Source organism: Piliocolobus tephrosceles, chromosome 15 (assembly GCF_002776525.5).
Source record: "Piliocolobus tephrosceles isolate RC106 chromosome 15, ASM277652v3, whole genome shotgun sequence".
In the NCBI taxonomy this organism is placed as follows: Eukaryota; Metazoa; Chordata; class Mammalia; order Primates; family Cercopithecidae; genus Piliocolobus; species Piliocolobus tephrosceles.
This window is the reverse complement of record NC_045448.1, coordinates 39,024,190-39,045,531: the sequence shown is the minus strand read 5'-3', so window position 1 is coordinate 39,045,531 and position 21,342 is coordinate 39,024,190. Positions and strand designations below refer to the sequence as shown.

Here is a 21,342-nt window from a genome sequence, read left to right as displayed (position 1 = left end):
TTTGAGGAAAAAAATTTAAGTAAAAACTTTGGCAAACTTTTTTTCTATGAATTGGCAGAACCTCCCATTTAAAACACATGCCAGCCTTGGCAACAGAACAAGACCTTGACTACAAAAAATGAAAAAATTAGCCAGCCATGGCGGTACATGCCAGTGGTCCTTGCTGCTTGGGATGCTGAGGTTGGGGGATCACTTGAGCCCAGGAAGTTGAGGCTACAGTGAGCCATGATTGCACCACTGCACTCCAGTCTGGGCAACAGTGCAAGGCCTTGTCTCAAAAAAAAATTTTTTTTAATTACAAAGAAAACATATGGCAAAACTCCCTGTTCCACACTTAGCATCCTGCCAATAGCATGTTTGAAAACCCCAACTTAATTCTTATAGTCATGATACTTCATAAATTTATTAATAAATGTGTATTTTATTCTTCTTTTCATTTGTTAGATTATGTCTAAGCATTTGGACAGCCCCCCAGCCATTCCTCCTAGGCAACCCACATCAAAAGCCTATTCACCACGATATTCAATATCAGACCGGACCTCTATCTCAGACCCTCCTGAAAGCCCTCCCTTATTACCACCACGAGAACCTGTGAGGACACCTGATGTTTTCTCAAGCTCACCACTACATCTCCAACCTCCCCCTTTGGGCAAAAAAAGCGACCATGGCAATGCCTTCTTCCCAAACAGCCCATCCCCCTTTACACCACCTCCTCCTCAAACACCTTCTCCTCACGGCACAAGAAGGCATCTGCCATCACCACCATTGACACAAGAAGTGGACCTTCATTCCATTGCTGGGCCGCCTGTTCCTCCACGACAAAGCACTTCTCAACATATCCCTAAACTCCCTCCAAAAACTTACAAAAGGGAGCACACACACCCATCCATGCACAGAGATGGACCACCACTGTTGGAGAATGCCCATTCTTCTTGAGTTCCTCTGTACCGGGATGTATATTTTCCTGGCCCCAAATCCATTGCTGGCAATGGATGCACTGAACGTGCCAGCACTGAGGAGTTAAAATGAGAACTCCAAACACTAACGACTCTTCTTCAAGATGCAGTATAAGACAATGAATTTTAACCTAGATGTAATTATAAAATGGAAATGGTATTCCAGTTTAGAATATGGAAAGACTGACCTAGAGGAATTGGACAACTGATTGCACCTGAAAAATCATAAAGGGACTTTTTCTGGCCAATAGGCAGGAGTCCTCTTTTTGGGAAGTGTTTGTGAAGTGATCTTTTGTGAAGTGATCATTAAAGGGATGGAAAACACAGTCTAGTGTCCAGCAGGCCCACATGATGACAGTTTTTGTAATTCAAATTATGCACTTTTAAAAAAAAAAATGTAAACAGGGATCTTAATATCTTCCTTTGTTTTCCTTTGCTTTACTCTTCTACTTCAGAATATTTTCTTAAAAATCACTCAAAGGACTGTGAGGAAAGGCTGTGGTACCTGACCTTGTTGAAATCAAGGCCCGGCACTGTACTACAGTCCTGTTTACAGATTATTACGGTGAACTGAATGGGTACCGAGGCTTCACCAAAGAGGTACTTTTTTGTTGTTGTTGTATTTTTAGGAATAATTATACCAATTTTAAGAGCATTCCCCACCTGTCCCCACACACCCAAACAAAATGTGGTGGTGTTGCCTTCAAAAAAGAAGTTTTGTGTCATTAACATGACAGAAGAACTTTTTAAAAAAACATAACTGTCAAGTATTCTGTTTGCATTTAGGAGACTGTTAATCTATGCTAGATTGTCATTTTCCCTCCTTCTCCCACAAAAGTTTACTGGTAGTCCATGTCATGGCTCGTAGCTATCCCTCTAACCATACCATGGAAATGCAGACACCCAATGTGAAAAGGAGCACTTGCTGGGCATCACTGACACCGCTCATGTTTTACTCATAGTTGAGTAATCAGCATATCTAGAATTATCTTGCATTGCCTAAATCATATGTATATAGTGAATGTTATATAATATACCTGGCAGGTCTGTTTTAATTTAATTGAATAAAGATACAAATACTTTGTTTGGCTGGCATATATTAAATTATTATATGAAGAAAATGGTTGATTCTTATTTCTTTTAGTTGAAAAACACACAAAAACACTAAACATAAAAGCACGTTTTGTGGTACGCCTTGGTTTCTAGTTCTGGATATATGTATTAATCTTAAAGAATGATCTAAAGTCACAGCTTGGCATATAGGAAGATACTTGGTTAGAATGGGATGGGTATCTTTTAAGCAGAACTTTGTAAGTTTTAAGTTCCTAAGCAACATGTATACAGTTTGTTAAGGTTTATATTGAACATTCTACCTTGCTTGAGGTTTTCTGCTTTATCAAAACTATTCATAATAGAACATCTACCTGCATCATTACTATCATAATATGGATTATTCATAAAGCGTATGTACTGTTCTTCTGAGTCTAACAAATACTGTGACTGAAATGCATGCACCTTGTTGAAGAGAAAAACATTTTATTAATCTCCACTATAATGTCTGTGAAATGTGCAGTATTCCATCCTTAGAGAGTTATCTGGTTCATCAGCATCTGCATGTATCCTCTGAATAATGAAGCAACATTTCAGCAATTCTGTTAACCACGCTATTAAGAGACATTTGTAGAAGTGCTGCAACATGGTGGGAACCTAGTACTTTAATAATTTCCTATGATATTTATTAGAGCGTAAAATGTACATCACGATAGTACAGTATGTAGTCCTTTAAGACCAGAAGGTATGTTAACTGCACCGTCATTAAGCAGTCTATCCTATTTTCTTATTTATTTGTTAGAGTTGAATTCTTTTTGTTCAATATCTGTACCATTCCTATGATGGTAGCCATTTTTCTCTTTATAAAATATTTCTTCTTTGAAAAGTGTCCTAAAAATTTAATTTCAAATCTCCTCTTGGATTCAAACTGTCCCTAAGACCATCCACTCAACAGTATTTATGTAAGCCAACTTACTAGTGCCACTACAACTAATCATGATACACAGTCCAGAATCTCCCAGGACTTTTTACTGGGCCAGCCTCATTGTCCCTAGGATCTCTCTTTTTATGTCTCATGGATTACTTCTCTTTTTAATTGCCCCAGGCCCATTCCAAATGAGAACCTGGTAAAAGTCACATTGGATCCCATTCAGTATGTCTTCGGCTAATGTGTTAGCCTTCAATAAGGTGATAACCCCTTTTCAACCTATCTAGTCTATAAAGAGGAAAAATTCAAATTTGAAGTTCTAATCTTATTTCTCCCAAAGGGAACTATTCCTCTACCCCATGGTTCTAGGAGACCACTTCACTGTGCAACAGTTTTATATGTATTGTGGATGGAGGATATTTTATTCTGAACCGTGACATTTGGGTAAAAATATTTTCTGCAGTGGTAACTGATTAGAAAAATTCCAATTGGATGCCCTTAGGTGGAGGTGAGAAAATGGTATCCTTGCCTTCTTCTCAGTATGAAACATTAGTTGACAAATTTATCCTTGTAGTAATGAAAATATATTTAATCAGGGACCAGAAATGGCAGAGGAGATAAATGCAGCATTACAAAATTCTGCTTTTGAATCCCGGACATTACAAGGGGGTAAATGCAGCATGACTTTTTGTTAACCACATTCCAAAATGTGGAACATTTCTCTTAGAAATGAAAATATTTCAAGGCTGATGTGTTTCAAGACTACACATTATCAGGAAGCATACATTGAGAGTTTGCTTAATTAAAGGTTGTTGGGCATCAAATTATGTTTAGTAGGTTACTATTCTCTAACAACTCAAGGATGCTTTAATGGATCTGAATTTGACAAAGAGCATGCCACACTAACACTACAGTCAACAGCAGCCCAGAGAACAATTACTATGTCAGCTGGAGGCTATATTATGATTCTAAATTCTTAAAGGTTTTTTTCCCTCCATAAATCAAAAATTACCTTATGTAAACCAAAAATTAGTTGGTATTTATGGTCATGATCTTAATTCTCAAGTTTAGCTTACTTTAATCTTGTATTTCATTGTTTGTCTTCTAACGACAGCTTAAATTCAGATTTTTAAGTGGCTCAGCAAAATAGGAGGAGTGTCCCAATTATGTTGTACATATTGAGGAAAACCTTTTTGTTCCTTCAGATTTAGAAAGAAACAGTTTAACCATTTATTTCTTAGTATTCTGCTGCTATGAACAGGTTTACTTATTCTTTTAACATATATTGTGTGACTACACAAGTATAGGTCCTGTTGTATTGCACATTAATCTTTACCAGTAAATAAACATCACAAGGTTAATATTGGTTTGGCTGAAAGAATTATGCAGTAAAGTTATTTATAAGGGAACATGATGACTTTATTCAATATTTTTCTTCTTTGAAACATCTCATTACTGTTAAAATTATTTCATAATCCCTTACACATGAGCCAATGAAATATTCTGAGTTCTACTTAAGCATGAAGTCTATATTATAAATCTAAACAACAAAAGCACTTGTAACTTGTTTAGTAAATTCCATGCCTTATTTTCCATTTTTGACACCGTAAAGTGCATTTTCTGTCGACTGTGAGCAAATTTCCCTTTTGCCTTTAATGAAAATAGTGCATTAAGTAGCCAATTGCTGCAGAATTATAAAGCAAGTTAGCTAACGGTGGGTCACATTGGACTACCACTCAAAGAAACAAGATGCATAACAGATGGAAGGTACATGTGGTGTGGCTTAGGGAGAGCGCACCTGTGCCAGATGCATGCCACTTTCAGTAGCTGCCAAATGTGCCTTTAATTAAGAACATCTCTAATTTTTTTCTTCAGATCAAGTCAGCATTTGGGGGTGGGATTTGGGCAGGGAACTTTGGGGTGCAAATATCTGGTGAAACCACCAGAGAATTTGGTTGTCAAAGTGACATGTATAATTTTAGTTGAGACGTGTTTGTGTATATATGTGTATTTGCCTTTGTTTAGTAGCACGGTTATTTGCTAAAATAATTGTCAAAAAAATTGCTCTGTCGGTCTTACTTTGATGTAAGAACAAAGTGTGGTCTATACATCTAATATGGCCTTTGTACCTAACCATGTTCATAGGTAATCTTTGTACTCTGTGTGCAGCAGTATTTGGTTTGCATTTAAAGTGAAAATAACGGCTGTTATTTTTCTGGCATTACTAAGATAAACTGAAAAATAATAAAGAAAAATGCCTTACATAGCCCACAAGTGTATTTTTGCATGTATTTATTTTAGAGGGCAGTATTTTTGAAATCATTAGTGATTCTCATTTAGCTCATATATGCCATAGAGAAATATTTTGCATTTTATTGTGGTCTTTCTTTGGAGGCACTTTTTCCTGTATCTAATTATAAAAGGTTAAAAGAAGTTCCATATTTCCCTCTGTGTCAAATCTGGTGATTGTAGTGAGTGGGAGGCCTTTGGGATGAAAATTAGTAATTTAAAATGACCTTGGGTGTCACCTGGATGAAGTTTCAGAGTGCTAAGGCATTTGTATTCCATAAAAGAAATTTTGAGATATCACGTGCCCTGACAGGCAGCTTTTGCTGAGATCTGCTGGAATGAGGTAGCCTCACCTTTAGCAATTCTTTCTAGGCATTGCATGAAAATATGAGTTTAAGGTTGTAACTAAAGAATGATGCAAATGTACTGTCATTCACCGTGAACTATAGGATGTAAAAATTGATGAATCCTTAGAGAGCCAATCCCCTGATGTAAAAATTAAGGTAGATGAGGCCTGGAGAAGTGAGATGACTTAGCCATGTGGCAGTCCAAGCATGAATTATCGAGTATATTCTAGGTAATCAATTTAATAGCTATAGGAAAATAATGTTTTTATTAAACTTGATTCTGAATTTTCTCTTGAAATGTCACTTCTTTTGAGCTATAACCTGGTGATTTGCTTTTTCACTTATTTTACTCCTCTTAGGTCATCGCAGATCAGTCTGTCCGGTACAGTCCATAGTTAAGCCTGCCTTCTTGCTGCACATGGTGTCCAGAGGGACAGACGGCTTCAATATAGAGCACAATTCCAAAAAAGCAGTTTATGGCCATTCTAACATTTTGGGACTCTTGATTCTTACTGGAGGCAAGAAAAACTATAGCCCATGTAAAAGCTAATTTCTCTACCTCAGTAACTCATCAAGAAAAGGAAGAATCAATGTGATAGAAACAAGCAGGTGCTTTGGAATTATGTCTGTGTTCACCTTCTGGTTCCACTACTTATTACATGACTGAATTTGCAGAAGTTATTTAATCTGTTTCTCATCAACACAAGGAGGTTAACAGATCTATTGTTTGAGTCTATTATGAGGTTTAAAGGTAATAAGTGTAAAGCACATGTCTTTCACAGAGTAGGTGCTTAGTAAATGCTAACTAAAGTTATGAGGGATGCACCGTCAAAGCTTACTGGCTTTTAGGTATCTTTTAAGAGGTTGGTTGCTTATCCTGAAGCCCTCATAATTTGACTCTTTACTATATGACTTCCTTTGCTGTTTATCATCACTTAAATTAGTTCTGAGTGACCGTAGTTTATAAGCATTTGATAAGGGCCCATCTGACTATTCAGCATTCAACAAATATTTATTCTTCCGAGTACAATTCTGATATTAGGAATATGGCAATAAACAAAACAGGCAAAAGTACATGTCATCATGGGGTTTATAATCTAGTGAGGAGATGCAGACAATAAAAAGTAGTAAGCATAATAAAATAAGTATATTATACATTCGAATGTTTTCACTTATGAACAAAAAAGGATATGGTGACTGGGAATGTGGAGTCCAGGGGAGGTGAAATTTAAATGGGATGGTCAGAAGCCTGCCTCATAGAGATGACATTAATAGACTTGGAAGAGGTGAGGGAACAGGACATGCATAAATCTGGGAGAAGACTATGTCAAGTCACAGGGAACAGCCAGTGAAAAGCCCAGAGGCAGGAGCGTACTTGGTATATGTGAGGAAGAGTGACGCTGCTTGTATCTGGAGAAGAATAAATGTGGGCAGAATAGAAGGAGATGCCATCAGAGGTTTGACAGAGCTCACTTAAGGCTTCAAAAGCCCTTGTAATGACTTTGACTTCTTAGTGGCAGAGTAACCAGTGACAAGATCTGACTTACATTTTAACAGGAGCACTCTGGCTGCCCTGTTGAGAATAAAATAGTGGGAATAGGGAGGCTCACCCAATAGAAAATGGCTTGGACCAGGGTGATAGCAGTGGAGGTGCTAAGAAGAGGTCAGGGCCTAGTTATGTTTGAAAGACAGCCAATATGTTGATAGACTGTGAGGTGTAAGAAAAACAGAATTGTTAAAGATGACTTCAAGGTTTTTGCCAGAGCAACTGGAAGGATAAATTTACCATTAACTGAGGTGGGGAACATACGGTTGAAGCAGGCTTGGACACACTAAGTTCAATAAATATATTAGACATCTTAAGAGATGTCAAGGAGGCAGTTGAAGATGTTAGTTTGGAGTTTGGGAGAATAGGCTAAAGATAGTAAATTGGGAGTCACTTTCATAAAGATATTAAAGCTAGCAGACTGGATAAAATCACAAAGGAACTGCGTATAGACTAGAAAAAGAAGAGCTCTAAGCAAAGGAGAGCCCTGGGGGATTCTAATGTTAAAAGAGGGGGGACAAGCCAGGCCTGGTAGCACCAGCTACTCTGGAGGCTGAGGCGAAAGGATCACTTGAGCCCAGGAGTTTGAGGTTACAGTGAGCTATGATCGTGCCCGTGAGTAGCCACTGCACTCCAGCCTGAGCAACACAGAGATCCTATCTCCAAAATAAAAAAAAAATTTTCAAAAAGAAAAAAGAAGAAAAAAAGGTGGGGAGTGGAGATAGAGAATCAGCAAGGAGACCAAGAAGAAGCTCCCAGTGAAGAAAAACGAAAACCAGGAGTATGTTGTGTCTTGGAGGCCTAGTTAAGATGGGAGGATGTGTTCAGCCTGTCAAATGCTACTTGATAGAGTAAGATGACTGAGAAGGGACCTTTTGTTTGACAATGTGGAAGTCATTGGTCATCTTGACACAAGCAGTTCAGTGGTGTGGGCAAAAGCCTGGGTCCTAGTTTGATAAAGAGTGGCAAGAGAGGAACTGGAGAAGTTTCCTCTTTGAAGTTTTACGAAAGGGAAGCAGAAAACTGGGGCATAGCTAGAACCGTCAAGAGAGGATTTCTTTTGCTTTAGAGAAATAAGAACATGTTTGTATGCTGAAGGGTTTGTCCCAGTTGAAAAGAAAAATGTGATAATGAGAAGAGAAAGCAGCACAGATGGTATCTACCAACAGTCCTTTACAGTAGATCCTATTAATATCTTCAGATAGGCTTACATACATGAGAGGAAATCCAACACATTCAGTTTTCTTGATAAGAAGAGCATTTACTGCTACTAATTCAGGGAATGAGGCAAGAAGGAATAAAAATCTCTATTGTGTAGATAAGGAACAAGTTTAGATGACTTATTAAAGATTATGTATATACTAAGCTCTTGGAAAACAACAGATTTTAAAGTTACTTGGTTTGGGAATAAAAATTTTGATTATTTTGAACATCTGACAATCTCCCATGAAGATACTTTTAGCATTGCCTAAATTCATCCCTTTATGTTCTATATTTAAAACTCAGCTGTAGTGTTACACATCAATTTCTATTTTTTGCCCTTAAAATATATAGGTCTCCATCAGTTTTCTCAACCTTTTTTTAACCCATATCCCTATTTGAAAAACTGTACCTCTCCCTTCCTTTCCTCCCAACCCATCCCCACCAGCTGAGACTCACTGGCCCATAGACTATAAATAACAGGCTGCTCAGATGCTGAGAATGCTGCTCTCACACCTCCAAATGAACCTTCAGGATAAGAGAATCCCAGCCTTACCAAAAGCATTATTTTTCTAGGCTCAGGCAGAAAGTTATCAATGGTGATGTTTCAAGAAAAAGTTTAATCTGAAAACTAGACCTAATTTTATGATACAACTTGATGCAGAAAAAATCTGTCATTTTTCTAAGTGCATGCAATTGGTTATCTGGAATATACAGTCAATTTTACCAATTTATAAAGTGATGATCATGTGCATATGTATATTCTTAAATCAGAATCTTACTGTGTGTGACAGTAAAGGTCACAGATAATTACGAATACAAAATACTGCGTTTCAACGAACAATTTGTTTTCTGTATCTCAAGATAATCAGTTCTTTATTCTGTTTTAAAATCCAATCTATGAATAGAATCTGAGTGCTGAAACTTACGTTATTGGTCTAATAGGTGGTATCTCTAAAATTTCAGTGGGAAAATGACTCGCAGGACTGCATTAAAATGCAGATTCCTTTGGGAAACTACCTATCAGGTCCTATGCTTATTACCTAGGTGACAAAATAATCTGTAAACCAAACCCCCATGACATACAATTTACCATATAACAACCCTGCACATGTACCCCGAACCTAAAAGTTTAAAAATGCAGATTCCGGGACCCCACCTCCAGATATTCTAATACAGTGGGACTGCAGTGGTGCCCAGGAATCTGCATTTTCTACAAGTGCCCTCATAGAGGTGATGTATTAGTTAAGACTTAAAGGCAGTGAGGAAATGAGACATGAGGTGCTATAGAAAACACTGCTCAAGGGTTTCCCTGATGTTCTAGTTTCAGGTCCCAGATAAACTATTTCTTATGGGATGAAATAGCCCACTGGGGAGAACCCTAGAGTATTGGTCCACAAATCCTTGGTTCTCAAAGGCTCCAATTCTGTAGTCAGAGAAGGACAGTCCTTGCTTGGGCCTATACATACTGATCTCGCAAGGCTATAGAAAAGGCCTATTACGACTCCTAGCCTGTACAAAATATCTACTTCATCTTTTGGTAGAGTGTTTCTTTCTGATTATCAATCCAAATACTTCTCAAAGACATCTGTGGTCTCCTATGTAAAGTGCGCTTCTCCAGAGGGCTGGAGGTCACAGATGTAGTCATTGTCAAGTTCTTTTCCACGCTGCTCCATCCATGCATTATTTAATGTAATGCAACATAACATTACAGGCCTGGTGGCCCACACCCGTAACCCCAGCCCTTTGGGAGGCTGAAGAGGGAGGATGGCTGGAGCCCAGGAGTTTGAGACCAGCCTGGGCAACATAGTGAGACCTTGTCTCTACAAAATTTTTAAATCAGCCAGGTGTGGTGGTGCACACCCATAGTCCTAGCTACTCAGGAGGCTGAGGCAGGAGGATTGCTTGAGGAGTTTGAGGCTGCAGTGAGCTATGACCTTTCTTTTTTTAATTGGAGAGATGTTTTCTAATGCTAGATGCTGTGAAAGTGGCAGTGGTGCCTTTAACTGCTTCTGAAGGCAACTATATTTCCTTCATGACTGATATTTTTTCTTAAAAAAAAAAGGCAGGGAGGTAGAGTGTTAACTGAATTCTCTGTCAAATTAAGAGTAAAAATTATTTTCTGTAGCTCTCTACTTATTAAAGCACCACCATTAATGTTGGCATTGGCTACTTATTGAGCACCTACTATGTAGTCTTCTAGAGGTGGAAAGGAATTTTAAAATATATGGCATAGTTCCTGCCCTTGAGGGGACTCGCATTCTTACTGGGAATATATGACAAACACATAAAAAGATAAACAAGTTACACCACAAGAAGTCACAAAAAGATGAAGAGACTTAAACTGGGTCTTAAGATTGGCAGAGACGAAGGAACTACAGAAAGGGCATGAAGCAAGAGTGAGCCTGGGCAAGGTGCATGGCTGACTGGGAAACAATAAAAACCCAGTTTACTTGAGATAAGTCAGTTCACCTAGGACTCTGAAAAATATGAGATGGTAGCCAGAAAGAAAGAAAGAGCCTTACTGAAGAGAGCAAGCCTTGGATGTCAAATCAAGAAGTTTGGAATTTCACTGTAGACAAGTTAAAACAGAAGAGTTTCACATAAAGCAATATTTGGGAATACTGTGTTAGAGACATGCAGGATAGATGGGAGCAAAGAGTACTTGGAGGCAGTTAGAAAGCTACCGGAAAACTCCAGGTATCAAGTGATGGGGACTCACCTGGAGAGTAAGTAGCAGCATTAATTATTACTAGTTTCATAAGCTAGTTTCATAAAATATAACTCTATTATTTTGGAGTTATGCTACAGATGTAGCATCAAGATTTTTCAGAGGATGCTACCAAAATAAAATTGGTGAGGTGTGTGATAGTTTTTAAACCTGTCTAGTAACTGATCAATTTTAGTGATAAACTGATAAAAGGAATTTTATTGTGTTGACATTTTATTTAATAGGTTGTGACTTCTGTAGTATTTCACTTTCCATGTCCAGTCGATTTGGCATTGTGCTTTCAAGCACTGCCAGCCTGATAATAAGAGAAAAATCTAATTTCAAATGCATTCATTAACTTCAGGGAAATGAAAATCTTAGCTTAAACTTAAATACTGGCAACTCAAAAAACTTGGCAGTGATCCTTTATGTGTTCCAGACAACTACTGTTCAAAATGCAATAGGTGAGTTCCTAATTTGTCATCAGACAAGGAGAAGAAAACTTGCAACACTTAGAAGTGAACCTTTGCCTATTTTATCAACAAACGCTTCAATAGAGGAACAGCTTCTGAAGACACCAGTTTGAGTACCAAGACTGTGAATGAACAGAAACCAAATACCCCTAATTTACTATAGGGAACTGCCTGAGAATAAAGACAGATTGTTTAAACCCAATTCTTTTTCTATTATAAATCTGATGTTTGGGGCATATCAAGGATGCTGACCATCTTAGACATATCCATGTGGAAACACAGCACATTTGATCACCCCATAGCCAGGCAGGCCTCGTTGCAATTTGATTCCTCTATCTGAGCTGTTAAGAGCTTGGTTTCTTTACCAAATAGGAAAACAGTCAAGTAATGCAATTCTGAATTTTCACTTTGACCTGCTGTTTGTAGCAACTGCTGTGTGTGAGCCATTGAAGTTTTGGTGCTGTTGCCACCTTCTTTTCAGGCTGCAGAAAGTCTTTTTAAGAGGATGTGGCTAAATCACTGCTTTTTTCCTAGTCCATCTGGTCATGAGTGTGTGTGACACTCAAGATCACTAGTGGATCTTGAATACCGAGTACTCAATAAACACAGACTGGACTGTTTCCATCCTCGGCTCAACCCACACAATTGGAAAATGTTTCTTTGCCTTCCTGTCTCCCCAGTTTCTACAGAAATCCTTGTTCCCTTTACTGATTTCCATAACCACAGAACAAGTTTGGAGATCAATGTGTTTTTAAGCTTTGAACCTTCTGAATCATGGTTTAGGCACAAATTCTCCATAACTCAGATTTGCAACATACAAAATACAGTTCTGTTAATTAATCCTTTGACTTAAGGGATGTTAGATATTGCCTTGGGGTTTTTGGAAGACACGAAGCAAGACAGAACTGGCCCCTAACAGTGTATATTAGTCTAAGAACACTGGATGAGTTAAGTTAAATGCCGAGGAAGCATAAAATTCACATCCATGTTAAATATGAACATGCTCAATATTATACTCGGGGAATGACTTCAAGGTGGAAGTTTTCATTCTTATAAACGTTTATTTTCCTCCAAATTATTGTGTTTTTCTGTAATGATGTGAAAAGTCTTCATTTCCCTTTTCCCCAGTGTTGAGGTTCAAAAAGCCAGATCTTAACCAGAAACTAATCTTCATCTCTTCAATGTCTTGTATGTTGATTTAGTTTCATATGTAAGTATTTATATTAGTTTTCCTCAGGGATTTATACATCTATATATATATATAGACATATATATATATATATATATATTCCTACACAGATATATACAAGCTTTTTATCCTCATCTTACCACTTGACAATACAACTTTAAGTATGTTTTACACAGCTGTTCCTTGGTCAAGGTCATTTGCAAGAGCAAGTCGGTTTCTGAAGAAATCTTGTTTGGTGGGTGAAGGATCCATTGAGGGATTCTCATTAGTTTTTTCCCTGTATTCTGATCCACTGGACCTAAAATCTCAGCACACAGATAAAGTACAGGTTGATTTGGTTTTAATTGTTTTCAAATATTTTATCTATCCCATTTGTTTTGCATTTGTAAAACAGTTGCTTCCTAGAACTGGAATACTTTTTACTCCCCTGAATTTCATGACTTAGGACATGTGTATCTAAGATTTGCATTGAACATAAAGAGAGTATCTTTCTAATGCTTTATGGGGACAATTGTGATAACTGTATATGTCAGTGTAAGATATTATGTAATTACATCATAATAGGGGAACAAAAGCTCAGGAAATTCAAGAAATCCTGTTTTTGATTCAATGAAGTAACAACTCCACAAATTACCAAGGACCTTAAATTAAAATGGATGGAAATCATGGTTCTCAACCAAGGTTATCAAGGACCTTCACTGAATTTGGCATTACATTACAAACTCTTGCTTTTGTTTGTTTTCATTTTTAAATGAAAGATTTATTGAAGCCAACCACACATATATGCTACATTTGGTAGAATGCAGAAATTCATACAGTAATCAGATTGCAGAGATACTATAATCTCAACCACCACAAAAGAGACCAAAGCCAATCAATAGTCAACAACTCAAATCAGTCCATTTGAGTCCCCAGTCGAGGGTGCATTCTTCCTTTATCTTGGTTAAGCCACTTGGGTAATCCATTCCAGCTCTGCACCTTCTCCAGTTTTCTCATGTCAGAAGTCCCTGGAGGGAGGAGGCTTTCTGGAAATAACCTCTGAGAAGCTAGACTGGGGCCCTTTGCCTAGCTTAAACTCTGACCTAGAATGGGTAAAACTAGTCCAGACACTAAGAACCAATATCAAAAAACCTCATGCAGGGTGTATGAAAGTGATGTTAGACATGAAGTTGCTTGTCCAAAGCTCCTATACAACTGACCAAGTTCTCCATATGCTGAGGCTGTCAGGTATGCTTCTACTATCCACCAAAGAAGGATCCATGGCCTGCGAGTCCTTGCACTATCATTGGTTTGCTACTGTTGAGTCCTCACTCTTGTTATTAGATAAGTTAATCATAACTATCATTTACTGAATTAATGGGCAGAATTCAAACATCTCTTTACATTATTCAAGGAAAGAAGTTGGATCCACAAAGACTAAAAACCCTAACATCTGAAAACCTGATGACTGACTAGATATTTTCACTTTGCCCCCTGATACTCAATATCACAGATGAAGCCACAGCCGCCCACCATGCTTTCTACTTCTGGTTGGTAAGGAACACCTTTCCACTATATTCCCAGTGCAGAGAGGAAAAACTATTCTGTCTCTCAACTCCAGGACATCTGGGTACTCATCAAGCAAGATATCTGGGTGGGATGAGGTTCTCTTCCTTTTCAGGAATGCCCCTGAGTTCTCCCTTGAAAGAGCCTCCACATGGCCCACCCTAAAACTCCAGGCCTTCTCTCATCTTTCACAGATCCCCCCTACCTCCAATTCAAATCATCCCTGATTAGTGCAGTTGTGCCCCAAATTTAGGAAGATATATTTTTTACCATCTCATTCTTTCTCTATGTCTTCCACTATTCAGAAGGCTAGAAATGCCTATGTTTCAGGGGCAGGAGGTTGGGGGCAGGATTTGAATTGGGCTGCTATTTCTTCTTGTTCCCCCACAGGACAGTTACTCATCAGAAAGTCATTAGTCAAAACTTGAAATCTTTGCCTCGTATTTCCCCTCTTAGCTACATCTGGTCTATCCAAAACCCAACATGTCACACTTTGATGGTTCCAACATGCAACTGTTTAGTGTTTACCTGAAAATAGGAAAGCTTTGATGTCACCACCAGCCCCAAGGACCACAGAAATCTTCACCAGTTGCGTTCCCATTTCTGAAACAAATGCCAAAATCGCCCTGTCTAGTTTTCAAAGTCCACAAACTCAGCTTAAATTTTTTTAACTGCTCTTCTCACAAATTGTACCTTCCCTATGTCTCCAGTGTCTGAATTTCTCTGCATTTCTTGATATTAATTAAACTAACAGCTAAATTGCTCATCCTTTTCGAAATCCAGCATTCTACTATAGCCATGACTAAAAGCTCATTTTCATCCTTGTAAAAATCATTTTAACTGACCTCTTTATAATGCTTACATGTATATGGCCACCTGAACTCTTCCAAAGGTGTGGCCGTTAGGCTCTTAAGTAGTGCATACCTAAATTACTAGGAAATAACCTGCAGGATCAAGGAGAAAAGGCCAGCAGATTTGCTTTTATTCCCTTTCTCTCTAAAACAGAAATGGCTTTTGAGCTCCTGGAGCCACTGTGGCTGATTGCAGGGCATATCTGAGCAGACGTTACAGGGACAGGCAAACACTCGCTGGGGAAGGGTACAATGGCTGCCAGGACATACTGACACATAACCATCCAAGTATTTGATGGAAAGAGGAAAAGACAACAGACCTGTTTCTAACTTTTCCTTTCATTCAAGTGACAAAGAAAATAGCACATTGAGTAGGTCATACCAAGTCTAGATTTGCTATAAATAAACCTTGAAAGCTTGTTTGGAGCTGGGGATGGGGGTAGTTGAATCCAGTGCTGCAAAAACCTCTGACTTAAGAAGGCTTGGTTCTCTCATTGGAAAAACTCTCCTCCTTGAAAGCTTTAGGAGACATGCATCTGTCTCAAGAAATAAAGGGGCAAGGAAACACCCATGCTGTCGGCCGGGCAGTCAGCCCTGGTAATCAAAGCAACAGCCCCGTGTGACTCCACCTTTACTTCCACTCAGACAACACTTCAGATTTTAAATACAAAGGACAGCACCGGTATCGGTATCGGTATCGTGGAGGCAATCTGATTGACGGAGGAGGGACTGATATATGAGAAAGGACAAGAGGACTAAAGGAATCCACTGGCCCTTTACCTAAGGAGAATCCCAAACAGCTGCAAGAGGACTGACAGCAATTAACCAACACGAGTTTGGAGAGCCCAAAGCAAATGAGCATTCATTTAATAAATATTTGTTGAGTGCCTACTATGTGCTACATACTATACCTTGTATTAATAGTTAGATTACCCTTAAATTGATCTGTAAGCTCCTAATGGGCAGGAACTATTTCTCTTACATCTTTTGTGCTGGACAGAACCTAGTACATTGAAGACCCTTAACTGAATGGTTGATTTCAAATGGCTTATTGAGAAACATTTGTAATTTAGGTTAAGTAATCTAAAATGTTTACCTCTTCAACTATCCCCTTTAATGTTAAAGTTATATAGGAAATGAAATGGAGAAGGAGAGAGAACTCCAAAGTGGGTAAGAGTGGGAGAGGGACTTGAAATGAGCTTTAAGGAGACAGAGAATAGGTGAATAAAGTTATCAATGGATTCTTTAGCAGCCCTGCTTTCTATTACATGGTCTGTTCAACAGCTGAGGCTGGGCATATACAAAAACGGCTGGGAAGACACCAAAAGAAGAGGATTCACTGAGATAAAATGATTACATACGGGGCCCTGTAGAAGTACTCTCTCTGTGTGTGATTGAGAAAATAGACAGTGATGGGATTGATGGAGCGTGATGACAAGAAGGGAGACACTCTGACGCATGTAAATTTTAAAGTGCTAAAGAGGAAGAGAATGAGCGAGGAAGTAGAATTAATCATTTGGAAGCCATATTCCTTATCTTCTACTATCCCGAAATTTGAGGCTAAAAAGAGAGAGAGTACCACCTACATTCCCTACTCCTAAGCTATCTCACGTGATCCTCTTCCCCACTGTCACATCTGCCATCAAGAATACACGTTAACGTAAGTGTTGCAAGATGTATATATTGAGATGAAGTATCATTTGCCTCAGACTTCACAATAATCTAGGCTTAAGTCTTTGACAGCCTCTGTATAGATCCTTCTAGAATGGGACAGTTTGCCTTCCATCCTGTTCAAAGGCAGGGGAATAAGTATCAGTCTAGCTAACATCAGCCTACCACAGTAAAGTCTGTTCCCTCTAAGAATCCTCATTTAAAATGTTTAAAATCACTTAACATATCCAAACTTTAAGATATGTAGCCTTTATTCTGATCAATTCTGGGTACCTTTCAGGGATATGTGACCTTGTATCTGCCCAGGACAAATGTGCCTGAGATGGAAACAATCAGAAGGTCATTCTTTTCCCCAAATATTGTGGGTATTTTTCAGGATTTTTTAAATGATGTCAACTTGACTCTCCCTTTTGAATCCTTGTGGGTATGAGCCTTCGGCCCTCCCAGCCTCAGAGGGAAGAGAACCCTTTCTCAGGTTTTCTGTTGCATCTGGCTCCATGCCTAGCTTCATCCCGAAGCAGCATTCTGGGTGTGTGGGGCCACCAGCCAAACAAGCCCCTATGGAACAAAAAGTGTGTCAGTGTAGACAGGAATGAGCCTCCAGAGGGCTGTGGGGGAGGAAGGCAGCGAGCCCCAGACATGACACAAGTGGCTTTGCTGGCACTGGCCCATTTGGACCTGTGAGACCAGGCTCTACAATGGTTCCAGTACTCAGGACTGGCCACTTCTTAAAGTTCCAGGGCTTGCTGCCAGCCTGACCTCCTGACAGGCAGGAGGAAAATGGGCTGAATGTCTCTTCTGGTTCCTTCCTATAACTGTCCACAGGCCTGACTTCAGAGTGCAAGTTCCTGTGTAATGGCTGGGACTATGTCGCTCATGATTCCTATACAAGTGTCTTGCATAGTGCATGCACATAAGATTGAATGCTTAATTGATGAGAAGAATGGTGTGTTCTCATCTGAGTTAAAAGCCACTGCCCTTCCTGTGCTACACTGGGGCCTCCCTGACCTTCCTCTCTACCTTATAATGGAGCAAATTTTCCATGGTCCTCATATGAAAACACTCAGAAAACGCTACTTAAGCTGCCTCTTCAACCCATGCAAAGTCTCCAAAGTGCCCACTGCAGCACCCTAAGCGCCTGATGGTACTGACTGCCCTAGGCCAGATCTAAAAAGCCAGGAAAGCCTGCCAGACTGACAGTCATCTGTGTGGCTCCACCTTTACTTCCACTCAGACAACACTTCGGATTTTAAATACAAAGACAGCACCAGTATTGGTGGTGGCAACATGATTGATGCAGGAGGGACTGATCTGTGAGAAAGGACAAGAGGACTAAGGGAATCCACTGGCTCTTTATCTAAGGAGAATCCCGAACAGCCACAAGAAGACTGACAGCAATTAACCAACATGAACTTGGAGAGCCCATAGCAAGTCCTCTACATTATACCAAGGTCGGTAGGGAGCTACAGAAAGATAAAACCTGGTCTTCTACATGCTAGGACTTTAAAAGTATAGGTCCGAAGGCTTCATTAATTTCTTGTTTCAGGTGATAAAAAGATGTGATTACTCAGATCAAGCTACAACAAAGTCAAACTACAGATAAAGCAAGTATCCACACTAGAAAGGACTCTGGTGATTTCTTCAACAATCTCCCACTCGATGCAGGGACCACTTTCATAGCATCCCTGACCAGAAGCATCTCATGAATCCATTCCCTCAGGCCGTAGCCAGCTCCAGTTCCATGCAGCTGCATTTTTAGGAAATTCTTCCCCTTAGCCACTGCTCCCAGTTCTGCCCTCTGAATCCAGAGAGGACAAATCCACTCCCTCTGCCTCATGTCACTGGTAAAACATTTTCTTACATCTCTCTGATAAATAGGAATTTGTAAAGGGACCATTGGTGAATCTATTGCTCATTGCTTTCCAACGGATAGCACCCAGTCATTATAAATGACAGTGGGCAAAAAATGGCTGTTTTGGGAATACTGTGATTAAAAAAAAAAAAAAGCTAGGCTCAAGCTGTGCCCTTAGGATTGTGCAGTCCTTAGAAAGATTCAGGAGTCTGGCCGGCCATGGTGGCTCACGCCTATAATCCCAACACTTTGGGAGGCCAAGGCAGGTGGATCACTTGAGGTCAGGAGTTCAAGACCATCCTGGCCAACATGGTGAAACCCCATCTCTACAAAAAAAAAAAAAAAAATAGCCAGGGGGTGGTGGCAGGCACCTGTAATCCCAGCTACTCGGGAGGCAGGGGCAGGAGAATGGCCTGAACCCGGGAGGTGGAGGCTGCAGTGAGCTGAGATTGCGACACTGCACTCCAGCCTGGGCAGCAGAGCCAGACTCCGTCTCAAGAAAGATTCAGGAGTCTAAATCCCAAGGGTGGGATGGAGAGGTGTCTGTTTCCAGGTTCTCCCACCCCTGTCAATTTGACAGATGTTGGCACTGGGTCAAGAAAGATGTAAGTCTATGATCCTAGAAAGAGGAATACAATTTGCAATTCTTCAAACCCTGAATAAGGTGGGTTGAGGATCCTGCAACAGCATGCAAGCACACACTGGGTTCCTTAGCAAAACTGAGAGAGAATGCAGGGCTATGGCTAAGTGCAGAGCTGTTGCTCTTCCTTCCTATTCCCCCTTCTCCAGTAACAACAGGCAGAGACCAACAGTCAGAGGCCCACTAATCTCAGTACCACCCTCCCCACAGGAGGATAATTACCATGAGACAAACCAGCAAAAACAAAGTCCTCACTCCAGGGCTGCCCCCAATTCCTCCATCAGGACCATAATCTAAATCAGCCAGTGACCTCGACCTTCAAGGAAAAGGTGATTTCCCTGTGCTTCCTCACTTATCGGCAACTCTCCAAAGGCAGCAATAATGCCTCTGTTTAACTTTTCCATCTACTAAAATATGAAGACTTGTTATTTAAAACTGACTGCAAGAACATCCTCCACCAAGAGTAACTAAGCAGCAGGAAAAATCTAAGGGAGAGAGAGGTAGGCTGAGCCAGTGGAGATTGAAACAGCAGTCTCTCAGGCAGGCAGTGGCTGGACTGGTAAATCCCTCTACCGTCAAATGCTAATGCTCACTTCTCTCTTCCTTGTATTTTATGCTGGGTGTGGCCACTGCCTCCTAGACTGTAAGACAGTGCTGACCAAAATGCCTGGTGGGTGATGTTTTATACAACAACGACTTCGAATCTCAGAAGGACCACAGGAGGAAAATGCCTTGTTTTTGCCTCCTATGGAATACAGAAACTCCATTAAAGTGATTTCTAACTAGGGCCAAGCCAAATCCACTCATTCAGGGAAAGCACTAACAGAAGTCCCAAAAAACATGAATTAGCACCCAGGATGACAACGGGCCCCCAAATGCAGACGTACTGAGATCCCTTAGACAACTTTCCACAGATGGGGAGATGTGATGGAGCACCCAGGACACCCAACCCCAATAGCGGATGCCACTCCTCCCAGTCTAAAGGGGCTTTGATTGTCACCAGCTCATTTCTCAAGGAAACCACCTCTGCCCACTCCTCTCGGGACACATGACTTTGGGAACAAGGAAGAAGGGATAAAAGACAGAAGAGGCAGGGCAGACAGCTGAGTTTGCTTCTACTCTGGGAGATTACAATGAGAAACATCTTCACCCCGCCAGAATTGTGGCTACTGGGTGCAAGCACTGTACTTGAAGCAGTTGTGTGAGACCAGGGTACTTGATACTTATTATTGTTAAAACCTCAGGATTTAGCCCAAAGGGAAATGAGTTACAATGCTGTCTTGTCTAAGGGCTACTCACTTCTTTTTAAAGAGCTTGCGGAAGGAGCTGCGAAAGCCCCCCTTCTGGTCTTGCCTGGGATTTTGATCGCTGAAAGATGTTTGTTCACTTTCTCTTTCTTCTTTGGGACAGAATCTGGTAGTATCTTCTAAATGCATCTCCTGGAAACAAAAAAGAGGGATTTTTTTTCTTTACTCCTTTCCAACGTTATTATGGATCCTGACTATGGGACAATTTTGTGGTGTTGTGACTTTCCTCTCCCATGCCAAAAGATTACCAGTGGGCACCCAATCCCCACTAAAGCAAACCTAGGCTAATGAAGAAACCAGTAGGTGAAAAGAGGATAATTTCCTGCTGAGTGTAGTATTTTCTATGTATCAAGGCAAATAGTCTAGTGTAATATATAACAATAATTAAAGATAAGGAAATAAAATTAGCTAATGTTTTAAAAGAGGACTGCAAGAACATCCTCTACGAGTGAATAAATTCTTATTTTGACACCAACCCTGTTGTGCTAGAAAACCCTCATATCTCCAGGTGTTTCTCTTTCTACAAAATAAGGATGTTCCTTACTTGTAATGCTAGTTTTAAACTCATATTCCTAACTCTCCATTTTAAGCATAAACGAGGGAAGGCATTTTTGAGAAGTCAGACCTGTTTAGAAGAAAATGTCAACTAATACTTTCAACCTGAAAATATGCCTGTAATACAGTTTTTACAATTCTTAACCTATGCTATTTGGAGTATAAAGTAAAATAAGTTAAAAATAAGGCTGCATCTTCTGTGACCTCTCTAGTTTTTTAAGTGTGAGATGTGC

The 21,342-nt window shown here is 39.8% G+C and overlaps 2 protein-coding genes across 4 annotated transcripts in view; one reads left to right on the top strand and one right to left on the bottom strand.

Annotated features, from left to right (window-relative positions):
- SOS1 (SOS Ras/Rac guanine nucleotide exchange factor 1) overlaps nucleotides 1-5,208 on the top strand; it is a 149,324-nt gene extending 144,116 nt beyond the window's left edge. Inside the window, exon 23 of one of the 2 annotated variants that reach the window (XM_023216292.1) lies at nucleotides 445-5,208. In XM_023216292.1, the coding sequence (XP_023072060.1) occupies nucleotides 445-936 (492 nt within the window). In that variant the 3' untranslated portion in view covers nucleotides 937-5,208. The remainder of the gene's footprint in view (nucleotides 1-444) is intronic. The other variant, XM_023216293.1, reaches the window with a different exon arrangement.
- A 6,034-nt stretch (nucleotides 5,209-11,242) lies between these two features.
- Nucleotides 11,243-21,342, bottom strand: part of ARHGEF33 (Rho guanine nucleotide exchange factor 33) — an 85,887-nt gene continuing 75,787 nt past the window's right edge. Inside the window, exons 17-19 of one of the 2 annotated variants that reach the window (XM_031934167.1) lie at nucleotides 20,547-20,686; nucleotides 14,762-14,836; nucleotides 11,243-13,695 (exon numbers count right to left, since the gene is read on the bottom strand). In XM_031934167.1, the coding sequence (XP_031790027.1) occupies nucleotides 14,785-14,836; nucleotides 20,547-20,686 (192 nt within the window). In that variant the 3' untranslated portion in view covers nucleotides 11,243-13,695; nucleotides 14,762-14,784. The remainder of the gene's footprint in view (nucleotides 13,696-14,761; nucleotides 14,837-20,546; nucleotides 20,687-21,342) is intronic. The other variant, XM_023216294.2, reaches the window with a different exon arrangement.